This window comes from Polyodon spathula, chromosome 5, assembly GCF_017654505.1.
Source record: "Polyodon spathula isolate WHYD16114869_AA chromosome 5, ASM1765450v1, whole genome shotgun sequence".
Lineage (NCBI taxonomy): Eukaryota > Metazoa > Chordata > Actinopteri > Acipenseriformes > Polyodontidae > Polyodon > Polyodon spathula.
The window spans coordinates 64,578,218-64,599,938 of record NC_054538.1 but is presented as its reverse complement, the minus strand read 5'-3'; the positions used below and the strand labels follow the sequence as shown (position 1 = coordinate 64,599,938).

General features: G+C 36.5%; 1 protein-coding gene across 1 annotated transcript in view; it reads right to left on the bottom strand.

The window, feature by feature from the left end:
* LOC121316164 (cysteine-rich protein 2-like) overlaps positions 1-18,975 on the bottom strand; it is a 30,478-nt gene extending 11,503 nt beyond the window's left edge. The window contains exons 1-3 of the mRNA XM_041251023.1: positions 18,799-18,975; positions 10,467-10,561; positions 3,072-3,129 (exon numbers count right to left, since the gene is read on the bottom strand). Coding sequence (XP_041106957.1) covers positions 3,072-3,129; positions 10,467-10,561; positions 18,799-18,841 — 196 coding nt within the window. The 5' untranslated portion in view covers positions 18,842-18,975. The remainder of the gene's footprint in view (positions 1-3,071; positions 3,130-10,466; positions 10,562-18,798) is intronic.
* Positions 18,976-21,721: the final 2,746 nt, after the last annotated feature.

Genomic DNA, 21,721 nt, shown 5'->3' with positions numbered 1-21,721 from the left:
GTAATTAAATGAGTGCTAACCAGTGTTTAACTTCATTTTAAGTTTAAGAACATTAACTGCTGCCCTTTTATTATTTCAGATACAGCTGTTGCCTCTTGATTACAATGCAGGAAGAGCACTGGAGTCGACTGAAGTAGTCTAAACTACAACACAGGAAGTTACCCGTTACCAGGAAGCAGCAGGGACTTCTCATTAACAGTACCGTGTTTGAGTCAATTGCTTATTCCAATATATAGCATTAATTGGGGCTTCTAGTTTCCAGGTTTTATTTTTGATCAAGTGATGTCCCTTTAAAACCTATTTTGAGCCAAAACACTAAACATTATTTAATTCAGCCTATTAATTTCCACTGCGTTAGTTTCTAGTAGCAGCAGTGCGTCGCTAATTTAAACAATCTGGTATTCAGTTATGGCTTAACTACTAATTAAAGTTTAAAGGGAGGGAGTGAGATGGAGAGAGCGGTATTTTGTAATTCTAATAAATAACGATTATTTTAGACTTAGGAATGTTTAACTCAGAGTCAGATGTACGTAGAAATTAAAAGCATGAACTTGAAGTACTGACTTTAAAATGCTTACATATAGTGTATGCAAAAAAAGTAAAAAAGTTGCCAGGCTTTAATTTTGCCCCTTGAGTACGGAGTATTTAAATATAAATGATATAGTCAGTTCCTCCATTTAAAGCACAGCAAAAGCCATCTATCAAGATTTAAAAATAACCTAAACTAATGCTAAATAATTATGAACTCAGCAGACCAGCAGATACAGAATCTGATGCCAAACGTTGTCAGCAGTATATCAACTCAAGGAAACAGAACTTGCATTTTTATTACGTATGGATAATGGTTCTACTGAGATAAGCAACTAAGCACTATCCAAAATATATTTTTGTGTGTGTGTGTGTGTGTGTAGTGTCTGCCTCATTGCAAGAGTAGGTGGATCACAGCCCACACCAAAATGGAAGCGAGAGATTTTGCACCAAGCTGTGACAAGATTAATCTCCAGTTCAATCTTTAACACTGGGCCAATTTAATTAGCGTGCGCATCATTCAAAGCAGTGGGACGTGTCTATTCTTTCATCTGTCAAACACACTTTTTTTTTTTTTAAAACCAAGTCAGCTCCAACTGAATTGCTGATACTGTATAAGGCTGTGTTCACACTGGGTCTGTTTAGAGGGTTTGGTCTGCACTCTTTACAGTTCAGTACGTTGTGTGAAGTGTGAACAACAAGGACTGCTTGAGAAACTAACCATACCTAGTTCACCTAAAGAGGTCGTCTCCGTCCCTTTAACAAACAAATAGTCTGACAAGCTTGCAAACCCTCAGCGTGAACTGCTGGACTCCTTTTTGCACACTGGAATGAAGGCAACCCAGAAGTAAACATTTTGCATGTAGTTTAGTTCATATTCTGAGAAAACAAAAAAAGAAAATGTCTCGGAACTACATTAGTGTTACCAGACGTCCTGGGAAAACTGTCATTGTCCCAGTTTTCAGCATTCATTTTCGGTCCTAGTTTTGCTATATTTATATCAATATTTACTCAGCAAGTTAATAACAGGAGTCATTTTATTGGTTATGTTCGCGCCATTCAAAAATAAAATAAAACCAAACAACTATAGATTATTTGTTTAATCATTCTGAATATGTGTGTATTGCATGTTTAAAATGGTCATAGCTGATCTATTGTTTTTTAAAATCTTTTTTTTTTGTACATGGTTTTGACTATATGACAATATAAAGAACGTTTACTTTTTAAACTATTGGTTTAATTATATACTGTTATTTTAACAGCTTCGTAGTTGCTACAGTGTCATTGAATTGAAGAAAAATCTGGAAACGGATAGTGCACAAAACTGAAGCTCTGATAGAAATTGATACGCACTTCAGAACTGTGTGGTCCTGAAAGCGGACGGCTGACGGCACTCGTTTCGGAGGACGCGTGTGCTTGTCCTCGTCTCTCCCGAGTTCAGGGGTTGCAGTGAGGAGCCAGGTTGAATAATAACTGGACATTCCAATAATTGGGAAAAAATTAATTAAAAAAATAATAAAAAACAAACAGTGTACTTGCAAGTTACATTGTGAATATGAATTACACAAGATATTTAAAATTTAATGTGTAAAGAATACAGAGAAAGTTCGCATTTGAGTTCGCATGTTATCAAGCTTCTTGCACTTCGTTGGTTCATCTCAATGGTCAACTGTTAATAATATACTACAAGCGATAGCTTGAACAAAAATGCCGGGACAGTGAACTGTAGCCTGCTTGGGAATTGCCAGAAACATGCGACCAATAAGTCTGGGTTTTCAATTGTATTTCTAAAAAAAAAAAAAAAAAAAAAAAAGGAAAATGTAAGGCACGGTTGAATCCACTCACTTGCGATGCGTGTTTGTGATGGTGAATAAGCGTCTGGATTCTTGATCTTCAGGATTTCTCTGCACTGTATTAGTCCCTCTCAACCTAACCTACCAATTTACCTCTCTGTAAACCGAATTTCTGGAAGGTAAATCTACATAAAATACAATATTCTGTGTTTAGAGGGAGTCGAATGCTTTACATTGATATAGCAAGGTCGATCAATAAGGAATACAATAGTACCATTGTTTATTTGCATTAGTGCAGTATCGGTAAAGTTCTTAAATATTTCTAGACATTTTTTCTTCATTTTAATTTTTAGAGAGTGTGTCTGACAACTTGGAAAGAAAGAGGGCAAGATACTAAAAAAATTTTAAAAATTTGCACCGTGTTTAAATTAGAGAGTAAATTACTCTATGACCAAAAACCTTATCTGAAGCACTGCTCCCACTATTGTTCCACGATGAAAGAAAAACTTGACGAGAACGAGGGCTTTCTAGGCGATTGCATAGAGTCAGTCAGTCAAACCACCAAGGGCTGATGTACTTGGAAAAAGGCAACAACAGTGGCTAAACTATTTCTCAAGTTATACATTAACAGACTGAAAAATCTAAATTTACAACAAGACTGCAGGAGCATATATTGTATATCAATTTCATACATGGTACCATAGGGGTTTGGGGGATTTGGTAAAGGAGAGGAAAACAGTATGAACTTACCTTTGGGTCCAAACAGTGTAGCATAGCATGGCTTGTGGCAGTATGGCATCCCATCATGCTGCAGTATGAAAATTAAAGAAATATCTTAGGTGACAATGAAATATTTTCTATGTACAATCATAGAAATGTCCACTTTAAAAACACCCCAAAACATCCAAAGAGATTTTTTTAAAGGCTTCCAAACAAAACAACTCAAGGTTCATTACAACATGAACGTTCTCTTCAGGAAAGCAGCTCAGGTTCGCATCCAGTCCTTACCTCTGTATTCAATTAAATGGACTGAGATGCCAAATCCCATTACTAAATAAAATTAAATAAAAGGTCCATGATCATACAGTGACATAATGAGGTCTATTTCATTGATCCAAACCATGACTGATGAACCCGAACGCAGTGGCTAAACTGAATTTAAGAAGTATAGTACTTTAAGTTAAACTAACAATTCCAGGCTAAACACAAAACAGCTGTGTAGAATGGCGGACAGGTGTAACTGTGTGCTAGCAGGGGTACCTTTGATCTTGGGCTTGGCGGGAATGCAGCCAGACATGGTAACTGTAACCAACATTGAACACCACCACAGTTTTCTACATTCCTCTTGTCTAGAGCTCAGATGATTTGTATTTAGGTGAACTGCAGTACAAGAATGCTGGCAAAAGTATACAGGGTTTTGTTTTAATTTCTTGGAACAAATTCCCCTCAAAACCTATAGCTGCAGAACAGCATCCATTGCCCTTGTAAGACACTCAATAGTCATCAAGTCATAGCTTACATGAAGACCTTAATCTGAAGTCTTACCGAGGAAGGGTGTAGTCAAAATATTTGTTCCCCCAGAAAGAATTCCACCTCCTAGATGGTTCCTCATTTAAGTCCATTTAAATTATATTTAAAGAGCCCAGAATCAAGCCATCTAGTCTAGTTTTATACAAAAGTTGAATAAATACATTTAACAAAAACTGAAATATTTCCCATTTTTGTTTTATTGTTGGTTTGATTTTTATATTCAATAGTCAGCTTTGTTTGCACAGTAGCAAAAGTATTTTGTGAAAAGTTCAGCCAAAAAAAAAAAAAATCAAAATTTCACTTCCTTTGTCCCTTCCCTGTTTTTAGCAAACAGTTTCCATCATCTGTGTTCACATTCTAACCAATGCAGAGAAATGAAACAATATTTATATTAAAAACAGATGGTTCAGTAGCAAGCGAAAACCCATATTGTACCATGCACTAAACATTTCACATCACTAATTTAATTCACTTATTCAGTCTAATTTTAGAAAACAGACATGTGTCCAGAGGTTACTCACTCTTATGTTTGTACAGTACCAGACAGAGAAACCAAAACATTTTATACTTAAATGGCTGTAAAAAAAAAAAAACACACACAACAACAACACTTGGAACAAGGGACATGGGACTGGATTCTTAAACCTATAAAACATTGTGCAGGCAATAAATAATGCCCCTTATTTTTCCACCCGATTCAGAAAGCCTTTTTGCTATTTAACACATGCACATTGGCATTAACTTGGTACATACTGTACCGGCCCATATCAATTATCTACACCACAGGAATTACTTAGATCTGCCACTGATCCCATAGCTTGGTGTTTTCTTGTGTGGGTTTGTGTGTCTCTATAACAGCTGCCAAGTTACAAACGTATGGCTATGGTATCAAACTGTCAAGTGTCCAGATAAAAATGAATAGAATACAATTCAAGCAACTGGAATTGCTAAGGCAATGCCCTACAGATCCCCACATAGAGTTTTTGCCTCGCTGAGAAGTTCAGAAATGTAATACATTTCCTACTCTGGTTTGAGACAGTTTCAGACAACATGTAGCACAGATTTTTAAATGTATGTTTTAGAGCACATTTTCTAGCACACCCTGCTGATACGTCAATCACTTTGTTTCCTACAAAGCTCTGTGCGGTAATTTATTATGAGAATATCCTTGCAATCTCTAGTTAATAAAGTATTCTGTTCATGCACTTTCCCCAAATATTTCAACCTCAAACACATTTGTACCCTACTTGGGCCCTGTTACGAATCATACATGTACAGCATGCAAGCTCAGCTTCTATTTTTGCCCCCTTCTGCATTCCCTATAAAGTGGGGACTGAACATTCCTAAAAGCAAACCAAAGTACTAAACTTAAAACCACTTCATAGACGAGGGCTTTTCATTTCTTCACCTTTGATTTGTCCAAATGTTTCAGTGACAAAAAACTAATTTCATAGCATGCAATGCTCCAGCGGATGGTTTAGATAAGTATAGGCTATAATTATCTTTAACTTTTTAACTGGAGTCAAATGTTTGTGTACCTAAAAAAGACCTCTCCCCATCTTATCTATTAAATAAAAAAAGCTTAAAACAGAAATTCACACCATTTTAGGTCAGGACAAGAGAAGCTTTAAGGAGGAACAGACTGATCCTTTAGAAAGCTGTCCGAGACTGATGTTTTACTAAGTGGTGAGCTAGTGTACTGTTTGCACATCAGTCCAGGATGTTTATAGCAAAAGTTTAGTCTTTTCTTCTCAAAGATGACTGGTCATAAGCCCAATAATTATGGGCATCTCCCTGCAATTAATGTTCCCAGTATAAACTCTTGTACTGGTTGTACAGCTGACACACGTATTTCTAGCTGGGAACAGCCAGCCTGTGGTTTATCTGGACTGCGCAGAGAAAGACAAGATGATGTAATGCTGCAGTCTGACATGAGCAAGATAAGACCTTATCCTAGTCATTACATTCACGTCTGCTTTAGAAGGTTACTCGATGGCTATAGTATGTAATGTGGAACTACACCCTTGCAGTTACTTGAATCATAGAGGTTATTAGATAAAATTAGAATAGAGCTCCTTAAAATTGCCACAAATGACAGATTCTGAAGATTGAAAAAAAAAAATTCGACAAATAAAACAAACCACTTCAGTCCTAATTACTGTAGGTTGTAATTCATATTGTTAATTTCATGGTAACAGCGCACTGTTTTGAGTAAAAATAGATGTCTAAACAACAACGAGACCAAAAATTTTGTCAAAAATAAAATGTTGCAATAGTGATATTTTTTAAATGAGGGTAACTGTTCCAATGTAACCTGGTTTTATTATCAGATGCACTGTTGTGAATGCTGCAGGGCTACAGTATACATGTTCAAAATTGTGAAAAATTAAAAGGAGGGTTATAACTAATGCAGTTGAAAGTGAAACAGTAATATTTGGTGATGGGTGTTGACAAATCCATCAAAACCTACAAAATCAGCATAAGAAAGGACACCTTGACATCACAGTCAGAACCAGTATCCATGGGAAATGCTTTCCACGATTTCACGTGAATCTGTAGATCCTAAGCTGGTATTTTATAATAAGGAAACAATCAATTTTACTGACCTGCAACTGACCCAAATAGAGGCCCTGACAATGAATAATAATTATATTGCTCTGGGTCCGAGGCAAACAAATCTAAACTCTGTATCTTATGGTTCGCCAGATACACAAGAAACAAAAACATTGGATAGACTGGTCATAGTTTCTAGTAAATTTAACATTAAATCCCAAACTCTTTATAGGAGGCTGGAAATTATTTAACTGAATTTCAGGAGGGGGGGGGGTTGAGTTTCCCATGCTCGTTATCTATTATAGTTTTTTCAATTAAACAGTAGCTTATTTACTCAAAGCACCTTTAACACAGTGAATGAATAAATCTTATCCAGACAGAGAATGGTTTTGAAGTCTTGGAGATATTTGCGATAAGGAAACACAGACCTCATTCTGTTGACAGAGCCTTTACTCTCGAGCAGAGCAGTATGGCAGAAGGCAAAGAGTAGGCAGGTAGACTTCAAAAAAGAATCTTGAAAGAATAAAATGTATTAGGATCAGGATATTCTGTATCAGAAGGGCATTCAGAGTTCCAAAACCTTAACGGCTATAACCCTTGGGAGGCCTGCTGACACACAGCTCAAGCTTGTTCAGGACAGTGCGAGTCCTGTAGTGTGCAGTCATTCAAGGCAAATCAAAAGGATCTTTCTTTTCTATAATCTTAGCTTAATTACAGAAGTGTTGTTTATATGTTACAAGATTTTGTTACAGCAGACTGCAAAGTTTCATGGGGAAAGTGATAGGGCAGGAGTGTCTCTAATCAAAGTTTCTTGACTAGAGGTCTTAAATCAAATGTCCGTCCCCCCCCCCCAAAAAAAACCTCTTATTTGAAAATGTTCACCTTTATTAGGATGGTACAGCAGGTAGCTTCAAATGTAACTACCCTTACTACAATATTTCATGGTTTTTGCAATTTGAGTGTGTGTTCTGTTGATCCAATATAATTTTTTTTTTTTTTTTTTTTCCTTTTTTTCCCTGGCTTTGCAAGCACAAAGTCAGGTAGATTTAGAGACAAAAAAAAGATAAAGAATCATTAATTTCAGTATTACAGCAACAGATGATTGTAACCATCATAAAATAGGGAATGTTAAAAAAAAAAAAAAAAAAAAAACACACACACACCACAACTGAAATGACATTTGCAGCTACTTGCTCTATAACGAATGTTTTTCTTCAAGTTGGCCATTTTTCAAGACAGAAAAACAGTTATTCATAGTCTAAAGTAATTAGTATGGGACAACTCATGTATAACCAGTTAGTACAGACAAAAAAGGCAACAAACTATTATACCAATTAAATGTTTCCTGCAGCGATTCCCAAATTCTCAGCAGCAGTGGTATTAGCTGTTTGTACATGTTACTAGGAAACTAACGTTTACAGATCATTAGTAGATAACGTTTTATGAAAAAGTTAACTTATTTTAAATAACTTCATCATTAAACTATCTTTTCAACACATCTTCACTGCTGGAAAATGTTATGAGATACTCCAAACTACATTTGCTTTATAAAGAACGTGCTAATGAGACTCGCTTTAAATCCTAGCCTTATTTCATTAAAAATTAACCAGTGTTCAGGCTGCTGCAGGCCTGTTTTGATGCTCAAGGTAAGGTACTGTAATGGCTGAAGGCTGGTAAAAACTGTAGTGTGACTGTACATTCATACCACAGACATGTTTCAGATCAGTGAGCCAGAAGATTCTCTTGTTCTTTGGCAAAGGACAACCAAACACGACCTCGGACCTATTGCATACAGACAATCTGCTGTGGAGTTTGATTTCATAGGGTCAATGCGAAGGTATCAGGTTAGCAATTACCTGCCACGGTGTGGGTCCCGTGGACTGCATCTTAATTGAAAAGACTGTGTGCTCCACACAGCATGCTACTAGTACTAGACTTGGAAGAGCATCCTGGTCTCTTAAAGCTGCGAAACCAACAGAAGACGTGGCAATGTCTACAATGTATAGATTAAAAACATTACTATCAAGTCTGTACAAAAGGTCAGATTGTAATCTGAATTACAGTGCGCAATATCGATTATTGTCAAAGGAATTAACAGGTTCTTGCACATGCCATAAATACTGCCCAGATGGGTTAGTTACATGAAACTTCAATACTATTCCTACCATTTAAGCAACTTTAAAACATTTTATGGAACAAAGAATTACATGATTTAATTATGTAAATACTAGTCCTTTAAATCCATCTCCGTCCCCCAGGTCAGTTCCAAAGTTGCTAGTCTACTGTTCACAATCAGAACACTTTACCTATGCACTGTACTGTATGCATTAAACTGGACAGCAGTGTGTGCATGTGACACAGACATAATTGGAAAAAGTTCTGAAACAAATCAAAGTTAATTTTAAAAAGTGGCCGTTGTAAACAGCACAGCATAGTAATTTAGCACAGTAACTTTTGGTTTCTTGACTGGGGTGTCATAGGTTTGAACCCCACCAAACTAGACTCAGCATAATTTGCAGTTTAAATGAGTAGTTTGGGATAGGTTGTCTTAGCGGAAGATAACAAAAGTAGAGCACAGGAACATGTGGAAAGCACAAGGTATCTCTTCCCACTTCTCCCTGCATGCTTCTACCACAGGGACCTCTGTGAATAAAAACTAAATTACCACAGCTATGCGATGTTAAATCATGCAGCATAACCTCTTACAGCTAGCTGTCAGATCACTAAATGAGATCCTGCCAACTGAAGTCTGTAATGGAATTACGACGGAGAATAGCATTAGTGATGTGCAAAAAAAAAAAAAAAAAAAAAAAAAAAAAAACACCTCTGGTTTTGTTAACAGCCTTTCACTGTGGTGCTTTACAATAATAAAATGCTCCTACCAAACAAATATAAAAGGTCCAACATCCACTGTATAAACAAGTGGGGTTACATTATTGAAATAGAAACAAACAGTCTCATGTGTAAGTATGGTAGACTGCCCGAGAAGGCCCGATTTTTTATATTATTATATAAACAATGCTTTGTAAAATGTGTTTTTAGGACTTCCAGTAGAACCTCATATCTGATTTAATTGGTTCCAGGGACCGTCTGGATATGTACAAATATATGATCAGAGGGAGTCACTATACATTATAGTTGCTTTATTAATGTTGGGGCATTATAAATTAACAATGGCAGGCAGTGTGTCAATAACACACAAGTACAGTGCTGCATGTATACTATACAAAGAAAATCTGTGAAAATATTGCAAAACAAAGCACTGTAATACAATACTTGGCAATGTACAAAACAGCATCCCAAACACAGTATGCCATAGTAATGCGACAGGTTTTTTTGCACCATGCATTATTAACCCAAGACAGAAACACATACACACACACAAACTTGCTTTGAACATTGGCAAAATAAATCTTGTTTCAGGTTTTTAGCAGTACAGCAATTATATTAAAATCACTTGCCTTCTTTTCCTTTATTTAACATGGTTAAAGTGGGCAGTTGCATGAAGAGACAGCATGTAAAAAGTGAAACTGAATTTCTAAATGCATTGTCTTGTCTTGTCTTTCTTTATTTTTACCTGCAACTGAATCCATTCTGTCCTGCAAGAGCTGAATTTACTGTTTTAGGCCAAGAATAAAATGTGTATTGATTAGTTTTCATCAGTACCGTTCAGTTGGTAGCAGCAGGTATAAAATGACACATGCCAAAGGTTAATGGAGGGTATCGTATTTCACAGGATCGGATATGACAGGTTCTATTGTACTAAATTGTTTCAGATAAAATACAAATTGTATGCCAATATTAAATAGCACACCTACAGTACGACTAATCTGGGGCAACCTACAGTAATATTACAGTATCTTAGTCCAAAAATCAGTGCTAATTGGAGTCTGTGAAAGCAGCCACGTGTCACACAAATACGTAGGTATTAAAGCATAATGCATTTATTCAGTAGGACAGGTGAACAATCCCCCCTCCCCTCCAGTTCAGGTGGTATTGTGTGTGAAGCATCCTCGACTAACTGGCCCACAGCAGGATAGAGTATCAGAAGTGCCACTTTACCTCGGCATGGTTGCCTGCAGACAGAGTCTTGTTACAGCGTTCACATTTCAGACAAAAACGATGCCAATTCTTCCCAAGGGAGCTCACTTTTTCAGCTGTTAGGTTTCAAAAAAAAAAAAAAAAAAAAAAAAAAAAAAGGTTATTAAGTACAGTACAATAATTAAAATTTCAGCAGAAACCATGGTCTCCAAACACTGTTCAACCAGCTTGTCAACGCCAGCTTAAATCACTGGGTTGTAACTGGATATTGGGCATCAATCCACTGAAAGAAATAAAAATCAGGAGTTGGTATTTAAGACTTGAAATAACCTTAAAGTGGGTTTGCAGTGTCACCAAGTGCCAGAGCCTGACATGTGTTTATATTTAAACCTCAATGAAGAGCCTCAAGAAAGAGGGTTATGGAATACTGTGCTAGCTTACACACAGATCTCATGGAGAGTTCCAACCCCCATAGGCACAACTTGCTGCTTTTTAGCATTTAAAAACACATATTTTAAGTCTTTAAAACTCTGCTTCCAATTAGGCACAGGAAGGCTTAAAACAGCTTGATCCCAAACATCTCAATGAAATAAAACAACTAGGGATAGTCATATGTGAGACTGCATCAATTTAACCTCTTGTAAAATCTTAGGCACGTTAACCAAACACATTCTACACTATTCGCATTGGGATTTTTCTTCCATTTACAAAGTTTTGAAAATCTAGCTCGTCTATAACTTGCTGTCAAGACTGCAGAATCAAGTGTTGACAACTGTGCTATCCTAATGCAGGCCCCCCTCAGGTCACCCAGCAACAAGTTTATTGGAAATGGTTTTCCAACAGAAACAGAGGAACAAACTGTGCTGTGAAAAAGAACTTCTGACACGACTGCCCTGACACATGGATCGTAAAGGACACAAGTTAAATTCCTTGTTTGCAGCTGCAGCCTGGACACATGGCCAAAGCAAGTGCTGCAATTTTTCACAGCAGCATTTATGGTGTCCTTAACCATGCAGCCACCTACGTACGGTAGGTGCCAGTTTAATCCACAATATAGAACTATGCTTCACTATGTGACTGACAGAGTAACCTTCTATTAACAGACAGTAACAGTAAAATAACAATGAGGCAAACATAAATTCAAAGTTGGGTGTATTGTGGTGTGAGTGATCAAAAGAAAATTATATTAGTCAGTTTAAACACCCCCTCCGCACAAATCTAGAGTAACACTAATCAGTTATTAAACCATAGCATTATCAAACACTGGTATTTCATTAAGCCATTTAATCTTGGTGTGAGTTCTTTAAATCAAAGTTCATGAAAGATTACATCTGCTTTGAAAGCTAATAAATTATCTAAAAATCCTCCCTGGGAAAACAATACATTAAAAATGGCATCTCATTCCACAAGGGATCGGTGAACGACTCAAACCATTTAGCTTTCCTTCAGGAAATGAAACTAAAACTAAAAGGGTCTGAATTTGAAGATGGGACAAAGTCCCCCTATTGTTTCTGAAAGCAGGAAACCATAGTTGCAGGTACTGCAGGAACTGGTGCCTTATAGTTTTGAGTTGTTTTCCAAGTTTCAGAATGGCAAAAATGTCCTTTTTCCTTTGTGTGAAAAAATAAAAAAAAATTTAAAAAAAGTTAACAGAATGCACTACAAATCTTTTTACACTAGTTTCAGAACCTGCTGTGGCATTGTAAAAAACGGTGTTGGACAAATAGGGCACACTCTCCCCTATGATCTCTGGATCACCAATCAGTCCCTGGCCATATCTTTGAAATGGTTGAAGGGGGGAGGCTCTGAAAGTGTCACCTTTCAGGTCAAACAGGAACCCTTAAATGATCCTACAGTTGATCTTACTGTGGGTACACACATTCAATCACTAAATGTTACACTTGGTTGGTTACAGCCTTAGTTCCTAACTGGTACATTCCTGTCTCTGCAGTGCAAAGGCAAAGGGAAATTCAGTGAGAAATTAACTTTATGAAACTCTCATCACCTCATAAAATTGCACAGGTTCTTGTTAGAAATTGTTTTTTTTTTTATATTTGCCCCAGAGTGAGGAACATATTCTTCACTGCAGATAGAGTTACGTCCACAAAGCAGATAAAAACTCTCCGTTTCCATTTTAGGATGCATTAAGTAGGCAAATACAGTAGCCATACTTTTAGCAGCAATGCTTTGTGCTCTACTGAATTATGATTCTAATTTGAACGGGGGCAGGCACATTAGCGTTACATACCGTAACTGAGGCTGCCACAACACAAATTCAAATGCACAACAGTCAAATATATTAACTAGGCTAAAGAAAGGCTTGGATAATAAACTCAAGTTATTCATCACCAACGTTAAAAGCATTCTAAATTTAAAGCATTTTAAATGCTAGTTTGCGGAACTAGAATATTCTACATGTAGACTAGTGGTGTCAGAGAATGTTTAATTCAGTATACAAGTCAAAGGTTTCCATACAGCTATGGCACATACATCATTGGCATAAGAATTGGTCAGCTTTTATGGAGAGGAAGAATGAACATGCTTGTGGTATGGGTCAAGTAAAAGGGTCATTCCATGTTAATGGAGTACATTCTGCCCTTGTGATACAACGGATAAGATATTATGTTTAAATATATAGATGTTTCTGTATAAAGAAATGTATACATATAATTGTTAAACCTTACAGATTTACTAAACTCAGTATTATAGAAAAATATAATCTAAAAGTACAGTTATCTGTATACATTGAGTACGTCCAGGATTTTTTATAGTGGTAAATGAGGCAGTATGGTGGAGTGAATTTCAGTTAAATATACAAAATCCTGTTTCTCTTGAGGAATCGGGACTTATATGCAATAAAGTGGATACCCTTGTGTCTGTTTTAGTGCTTGTTGTCCACATTATTTATTTATTTTTCCGCAAAAAGTCAGTCCTGAAAACATGTATTTCATACGTAACCAAGTCTGTCAAAAATGTTACATACGTTGCCAGACAATGTTATCATTATTTACAGGCATTAATGAATTTGATACTAGTACGATATTAAAGTACGTCTTTAGACACAAATTTTGCAGTACTGAGCTATACCGATTATCAAAAGAAACTTCACTTATATTTAGATAAAACTCACTAGAGAAATCATGGAGAATGTCAGCTGTATTTTTTTATGATGTTAACCCTTTTTTCACCAACGATAAAAATGAACACAAAAAACTGTCGCTTTATCTAAATTCTGACAACGGGGAAAAAAACCAAACACAGACGCAAATAGCTAGCTATATTACATTACCATGATGGAAGTAACGGCTTCCTTGTTTTATCAGTACAAATAGACGAAATACAATCTTGAGGTGCATTAGTTTATCTATCTGATTTATTTTTATAATAGATTATCACTACCTCGCGTACTTCTGTTTAGTGAAACGTGTGCTTTATATTGCACCGTAAAACTAACTTATACACATAACCGATGTCACCATTTAATAAAACAAACTCAGCAGCTTTTTTTTTTTTTTTTTGTTGATTTCCCTTATTCTGTTATTACTTTAGTTAATTTCTTCAAAATTGTACAGCAGTCGAGCATACATATGAATGAACAAGCCAGTTAGTATAAGTTACAGTTACATGAACCTTTTAAATATAGCGGTACTGTGCTGGAATTTGCTTAAAATTAAAATTTGTATGAATTGTTAGTTACTGAAATCTTAGTAAACAACTGAAGACAGATAAAAGGATAATCTCCTACAACTGAAATTGCACTGATTAAACAATCTGGTTAACCATACTGATGGCTTATCAAATGCTTAGATAACAGATATGGCTGCATTCTTTTAGAACATAAGGATACAACAAAATACATTTCAACAAGGAACTGCATTAATTCCATTACTCAGTTGAGCACACAGTGGTTTCAATAAATATTTTCTGATTTAAATATAGACCTACCATGTGATAGCTTGGGTCATTCAGTCTATTTAAAACTGTAGTTAGGTGTTTATTTTTAAAATTATTTTATATATAATTATTAGTCGAATAAATCGCTATCGAATAAGACCATTTTGCTACTTACTTTACTGGCAGGTAGCAAATCCTTACTACTGCCTTAAAAAGTTAACTTCTAGCCCTGGAAACAGAGTTGGAAGAGTCAAAAAGCCACATGTATTACTTCCTTATACAGTAGGATGTGTGACATTATAAAGCAAGGACTTAGTCTTTCACATGGCACAAAGAAGCTGGAAGGTATGTTGTTTGTCTAAGAATTTACTTACGTTATAAATATTACATACTAGTCTTCTATAATTGTTAGTTTTGATTCATAACATGCCTGAAAAGAGTTTTTTGGGACATTGAGACATATTAATATTATTTTTAGACAATTATAATTCTTATGCTCGTGCTGTCATGGCTTCCCTGATTACTTTGAAAGACTTGCTTAAGTCATGTATGTAATGAAGACAGACACTATGGGCCCTATTTAGCAAATACGTGCGCAGCCGCTTGCACGTGGGCAAAAATGACTGCGTTTGCGAAATGCCACGATAGAGCGGGAAAAACGCGATTTAGAAGTCGGGTCTCATGGGTGGATCAGCCCACATCAAATTTCGAATCATGCGCCCTGACAATCAAAACACAGTGGGGAAGTAAGGTTACAACCAATAAGGTTTCGACATTCCCTTTAAGAGCACTTGTGTGTCTGTGATAGTAAACACAGGGCACTTTGAAACCAAAAAAAAGTAAGTTCAACATCATATCCATTATGGAGAGCTATGTTATGTAAAACACAACAGGCCAGTATACCAGTCAGTAACCTTCTGGAGGAGTGTACTGTAGTGTTCCCCCAGAGACATCCAAAAACATGGGAATCACATTTTAAGGATTCCAAATGTTTGCTCAATTACAGTACGAGCACATTTAAAAGGTAGGATTATACCTACGGCATGGGTTGTGGGGTTGATAGGCGGTCTCAGTAGCCACCACTTTAGTGGATACCCGTTGTCCCCTACCAACCAGCCTCTCGGACTGTCATCCTGCTGAAACACAGCTACCACCTGCAAATTAGCGGGGATAAACAAGTCATCAGCGGAGCCAGGATGGTTTGCATACACATTTGTGATGTAGTTGTTGGCATCACACACTTCTTGCATGTTGACAGAATAGGTCATCTTACGATTTATGCAGGTGCCTTTAGGTGCCTATTCTGTATGGGTGCGCGTAGCAGCACATGTGTGCAATATATGGCTCCTAGGACACCAGGAAACCCATACCTCCCAAGAAAACCCTGCTATGTATTTTGTTGCAGCTTGTGAGAGACAGGGAAATGGATGCATTCCCCTGCCCGCTTTACTAAAGCTACATCTCGCACTGCATATGATACAGCCGACTGGCTCATGTCTGCAGTAGACTGTAAAGTCATCAATATTTGCAAGACTTTTATTCTGTTTTTTTCACATATGGGAAAAAAACACACCACAAACGTTTTGGCACAAAATCAAATTCCACTAACAATACATACTTTGTATAGTGCAAGAAATCGCCAACATTCCTGGAGCAAAATAGGTTTATGGATATCATGGCAGGTCAGAAATCAGTTATTATGAATGTCACCGGCTTGGGATAACCTCTTGTGCTCAGCCTAGTACATAAGCATGAAGTGATGGAGGAAGAATATAAGGAGATACAGGTAAAGCTGTATAATAAACACTGATAAGTTCTAGGCTTAGTTTTAACAAATTGGTTGGAAAAAAATGCAACAATTAGATGCTATCTACAAATCAAATAGGTGTTTCTATACTTTGTTCAGAAATGTGTTGACCAACGTGGGTTGTATACAGCATTTTATTTAGCTACAGTACATGTACAGGATACATATTTGATCTGCAGTAGGACCGTGAACAAACAGGAGGTGTTTAGGTGTTAGTATGAAGCAGGAACTTCAGTTGACTATAATAGTTTGGGGGAAGTGGGGGAAACGCACTACCATTTAACATTGCTGCCTGTTTTGACCCCCAGGAGTTTAGGAGTCCTGGTTAAATCCCACAGTGCGCAACAGTACTTTGCAGTCATACAGCAGTATAACAGACCATGTTTCTATCTGCCCCGGGGATTGAGCTGAAAAGGATCCGAAACCAACATTATATTCAAAATATGGACCTTCATGCACTCACGTTGTGTCTGTTAGAGAATGAATATTATCCACACTTATCATCTTACCTCCTTACCTTTCACTCTGCATTTGGGTAGGACACAATAAACTGATTATTATTATTTATTTGTACAACTACAGTATATTATTTTTTTTTTTTTACTTTAAAACCAAGATCGCAATGGACCCTCCACAATGTGCATGCACTGATTTTCAATATTATCCATTTTGCTAATGCTCTTGTGGAACTGAAGTATCTACCATGGTCATTCCCACCTCTAATGAACACCTGATACCAAATCAGTGCAAGATAAGTATTGTACATACAAGCGCCTCCACTATAGAGTCTTATGCTTTTACTAAACTTCCAGTGCCTTTATAATGATTTCAAAAGTAAGCTGTAGAAGCTCTTAGACAGATGTCAATTTGATGCATCTCTTCTACTTTAAAACATCCCACACTATAAAATGACTACACTAGGCTTTAACTATATGTGAAAGACTGCTTCACCAGAACCAAGCACCAACCATGTATGCAAATCTACTGCAGCAACTACAGATTCATATTACACACACACACACACCAGTGTACAGTATCTGAAACAAACAATTCCTGGGTTAGAAGGTATCAGAAATACGGAAAGAGTGAATTTTGTACACGGTCTTCTAGAAAGAGTCAATGCCACTTACACTGCAGAGCTCAGCAGCACTGTTAGAACTAGCTTCTGATAAATGGTCCAGACACACTTTCCCTGCCAAGAAAGCTCGCATAACTTAAAGTTAATTTAATATGCGTTTAGATTTTAACAGTTTAAAAGGACATAAAGCTTTTACCACAACAATCTCAGCAGCGGGTCTTATGTAATCGGTAATTTCAACAAACAAGTGTTCTGATTTTACAACACAACCCACTTAAAACACTAAAACACCAAACAGCTGCTTAGCTGTGGACCACCTTTATGTGAAGCTGGTGAGCCAGGCTAGGCAGTAATCTGGGAAAAATTACACTGTCTCCATATGCATTTCATGCAAACCCCAATGGGCCAAGGTCCATAAGCTGTACATCCTTCAAACAAAAGGCAGCTTCTGTAGTTAGTTAGAGGGGGGGTGCTCTGTGTAATGCAAAATAATATACACATTTCAAAACAGCTGTTCTGACCATCCACCCACCCTTACAATCCCTCTGACACTGTCATTTTAGGTAGGCAGGGGAAAAGATGCCTTTATTTCTGTTTTAGGTTCATAACTCCAGCCATCTACAGTATAATAAAAAAAAAAAAAAACACTCTAAAAATGGGATACAAGTTTAAATTTGCCATTGTGTTATTGACAATATGTACTTGAACATCATTGATCTGCAGGGAGCCAGTGGGAATTTGAATCCTGCAGTTTCCTTTCCTGACATTTATATTAATAGAAGAAAAAAAAAATGTTCAAAGATACCACATTTAGAAAATCACATCCCTTGCTCCTTGGTTCAAAGCAGGTTGTGGCATCTGTCTGTCAGTAAACATTGTGTTACACTGAGTACAAACAAACAAGTGGTGTGTTTATTTCAGGAAGCCACACCACAGTGTTCTTCACCAAATCATAGCCACATAGTCAGTTAAAATGCAAATACTGACCAGAAATCCACACCATTCAAGAAATGGAACTCGCCCAGTCAGATCCAAATTTGCACAAATACCACAAATTACCATGCATCTTAATCGATGATCCATGGTGTATAGGGCTACCATGTAGTCGAGAACTACAACAATATGGGCGTAACAGGCTACCACATGCATAGTCAAAACTCGGGTTTAAGAAAATTAAGTATACAACCATAAACCGCGGGTACCAAAACAAAACATGTCTATTTGCAACAACTGTCAACACAATTGTTTCGTTTTGAAAATTTAAAATGAAATCTATGTGCTTGATATTTTTCACTCTGGTTACCGTGAATTCTTACAAGATAATGAATGTACATATTGATTTTGTTTTTATACGTGTGCTTCAAAAAGGGTCTGTTAAATAAAAAAATATATATATACAAATTTTAAAAAGCATCAAAAACACATCTACATGGTGATTTAATCTCAGCAGCCTGTTAAATAAAACAGCTATTCTCATACAGCGGTTTAATTCCTATCTACTTGGACGACTATGATTCAAACTGAAAAAAAAAAAACTGGCAACGTTCGTCAGTAAATACCGTAGACAAGCTTACCAAAATAGACGGGTTTCTCACATCTGGGACACTTCGAGGTCATCTTGCTCAAACTCTCAGCTGCAATCCACAGACAACTTAATCCCTGGTAATGAGTTTCCTATCTTTGCTAACTGCGCTATTTCCATACATCCTCTGCGCCGCAAAATGATTCAACTTTAAACAGCTCCAAAGACCCGCCTCTTACGACAGCCTTCGAGTAGAATTAGTGAATTAGACAACTTGTAATAGGTCAGTTTACTTGTCAGTCGCTACAAGTTTCTGTTGGCAATAAAGGGGCTCAATAGTGCAGTACATGTTTATAAAGTACTACGTGTAATTTATACAGGAGGGTGACGATTTGGTTATGTGCCCCTACAACAAAAAACATTTTTTGGAATGTACCAAAAAAAAGAAGAAAAAAAAAGTAGAGTGCACAGAATTCTATGGAAGACTGTAACACCAGACATCAAATAATTAGGCTGTAGTAGATTTTGTTACAGTGCAACTTTAAAACTATAAAACCCAGAAAGGCGTATTAAATTATATGGAAAAGAAATAGCTCACATTAAAGGTTGCCTTAATTTGTATTATTTTAACTGGCAAGTGAAACAAGTTATTATTTCTATAACACAAGCCATGTGTGCTGGCAAACTATACTGTAAGTACAAATACAGTACTCTCCTTTGTTTTAATATCCTCCCTAAAATATGCGTGGCAGTGTCTCAGTCTGAAAGTAAAATTTAAATATTTGAAATTTGAGAAGATAACATCACAAATCAAGGCAAATCAAGTCCAGTGAGAGGGTGTTTCCCAGCTTAAAACATTCAATTGTTAGGACACATTCAAACCCGAATCCGGCCTACATGACAGCTTAGCATTCCTCATTGATTTCATGTTGTGATGTTTTTTTTTTTTTTTTTAAACTCATTTGAAAATGCAAATGCACTAACTGGAACTAACCTAGCAGATCCAAAGCACAAAGGCACAGTCTTTTTTTTCCAGAAAGGAATAACAGCATACAACTGATCTTGTCACCTGTTAACATCATTTCTTGCTATGCCAACATACATTCAGTTGTACAGTAGTAATCAGGCAGTAGTATAATTTTAATGAACCATAAGTAAGGCTTTGAAAAAATCTCTTTATTTTCTTTCTCCATTGGCAGATATTTATTTTATGTCATTCAGGTGGTTGTATCTTACTGTATAGTTACAGTTTTGTTAAATGCATATTTGTATTTGTTATTCATTTTCTACTGTACATCCACTAGATGCAGTGTTGCAGGCTGATAGGTTTAGGGTAGCAATCTGGTGCACTAGATGTACTTTCAGATTAGACGAGAGTCTGAGAGCTGTTGAGACCGAGTGAATGTAAACAAGAAGAATACATTTGGAAAGATAAGTTGTATTGGCTGTTTTACTCTTTTACTAATGCAGTGGTGCGTTGGGGTTTATAAGGTAAAACTAAGTCAAGTACACTGAAAAGGGTGCTAGTCTACATTTGTCTACTTACATTTTGAATGAGTGTTTTAAGGTTGATGTGTATCACTGACTGTGACAAGTAATGTGTAATGTTGTACTTGGGAGCTCTAGTAAATTGTCCTTCTTGTGCTACTTGGTTTAATAGAAACGTCTTGATAATGTCCCGAGTAGCAGAGAATAAGTACATACTGTAAAGCCCCTATGACCTGGCAATGAGTGGGACTTTTTGGAAGTCTGTTATATTCTGTTTATTTTTCAATAGAACACTCAGTTTTTGTGTGTGTGTTAGTTTTTTTTTTGTTTGTTTGTTTTTGTTTTTTTTTGTTTTTTTTCTGGTTTAAACATCCCCAAAGCCAGCTGTGTAGTCACTTTGACAAATCACAAGAGGGATCCAATTGTTGAAGTGAATGGATTTGGTTTCTAAAGCAGGTCAGCTAGTGGTCAAACAGGTAAACACAGGAAATACTGGAAACAGCACATTTGTGCACTTCTATTTACAAACAAATGGTTTAACAAAAGACAAACTTAAATCAACATTTTTTTAACTAAAGAGAACAGTACCTTGTAGCTCAGGTACAGAGTAACACATCTGGTGTGTCATCACTTCTCCCTAAAACTAGGGTGACTGACTGCAGCCTTTTATAATTACCTGCCTTACATGCAAATTAATCAGCTAATTCATTGCCCAACCAATCAGGGTGATGGTTTCCTCTATACTAGCTACATTCTCACAATGCTTGAATAGAGGGAAGCATAAAGACTATTTTCCTGCAGGGATAGGGAATTTCCATGCTAAATCACCACCTAAACACAACATTAACACTAATAATACAATGGGGGCACCTCACCCTGTCACAGTTCCCAAAAGTTTATCATTTCTGTCTATGAAGATGTTTATATGCTCTGGTCCTTACAGCACACATAATTATGTCCACAGGTTATGTTTCAGTGATGGGATGAAAATAATCTTATATTATCTTATCTTATAAAAAAAAAAAAAACAGTTGAAAGAAGCAGTCTGCTCAAGTTCACAATCTAGTGGTTCATGTTTACTCGTGCAGCATTACTCATTGTTTGCACTAATGCAATAACGTTGATATAATCACCATGCTAATACAAGGTGTATAATTCTAAACAAACTGAAAGACTGTGTATGTTCATTATGTACAGGCTTTTTTTTTTTTCTCTCCCTGCAATTCATATTACTCAGCACACTGAGACTGGGTCTATAGTAAATGTGCCAATGTGTCACTCTGTCTTTGGGGCAAATCTGCTCTTCAATATCCTGTAGAAATACAGTTTTGATATTGATAAAATTGTTTAAGTGCGAGCAGCTTCAAATTTACTGTCCACTTTTTTTTTTTTATTGTCCACTTTTTATGATGCGTACTGTTTTTTGTTGTTGTTTTATAAGTCTGTGTCAAGGTGTTCTTCAGAGCTATTGATACTATTGATATGTA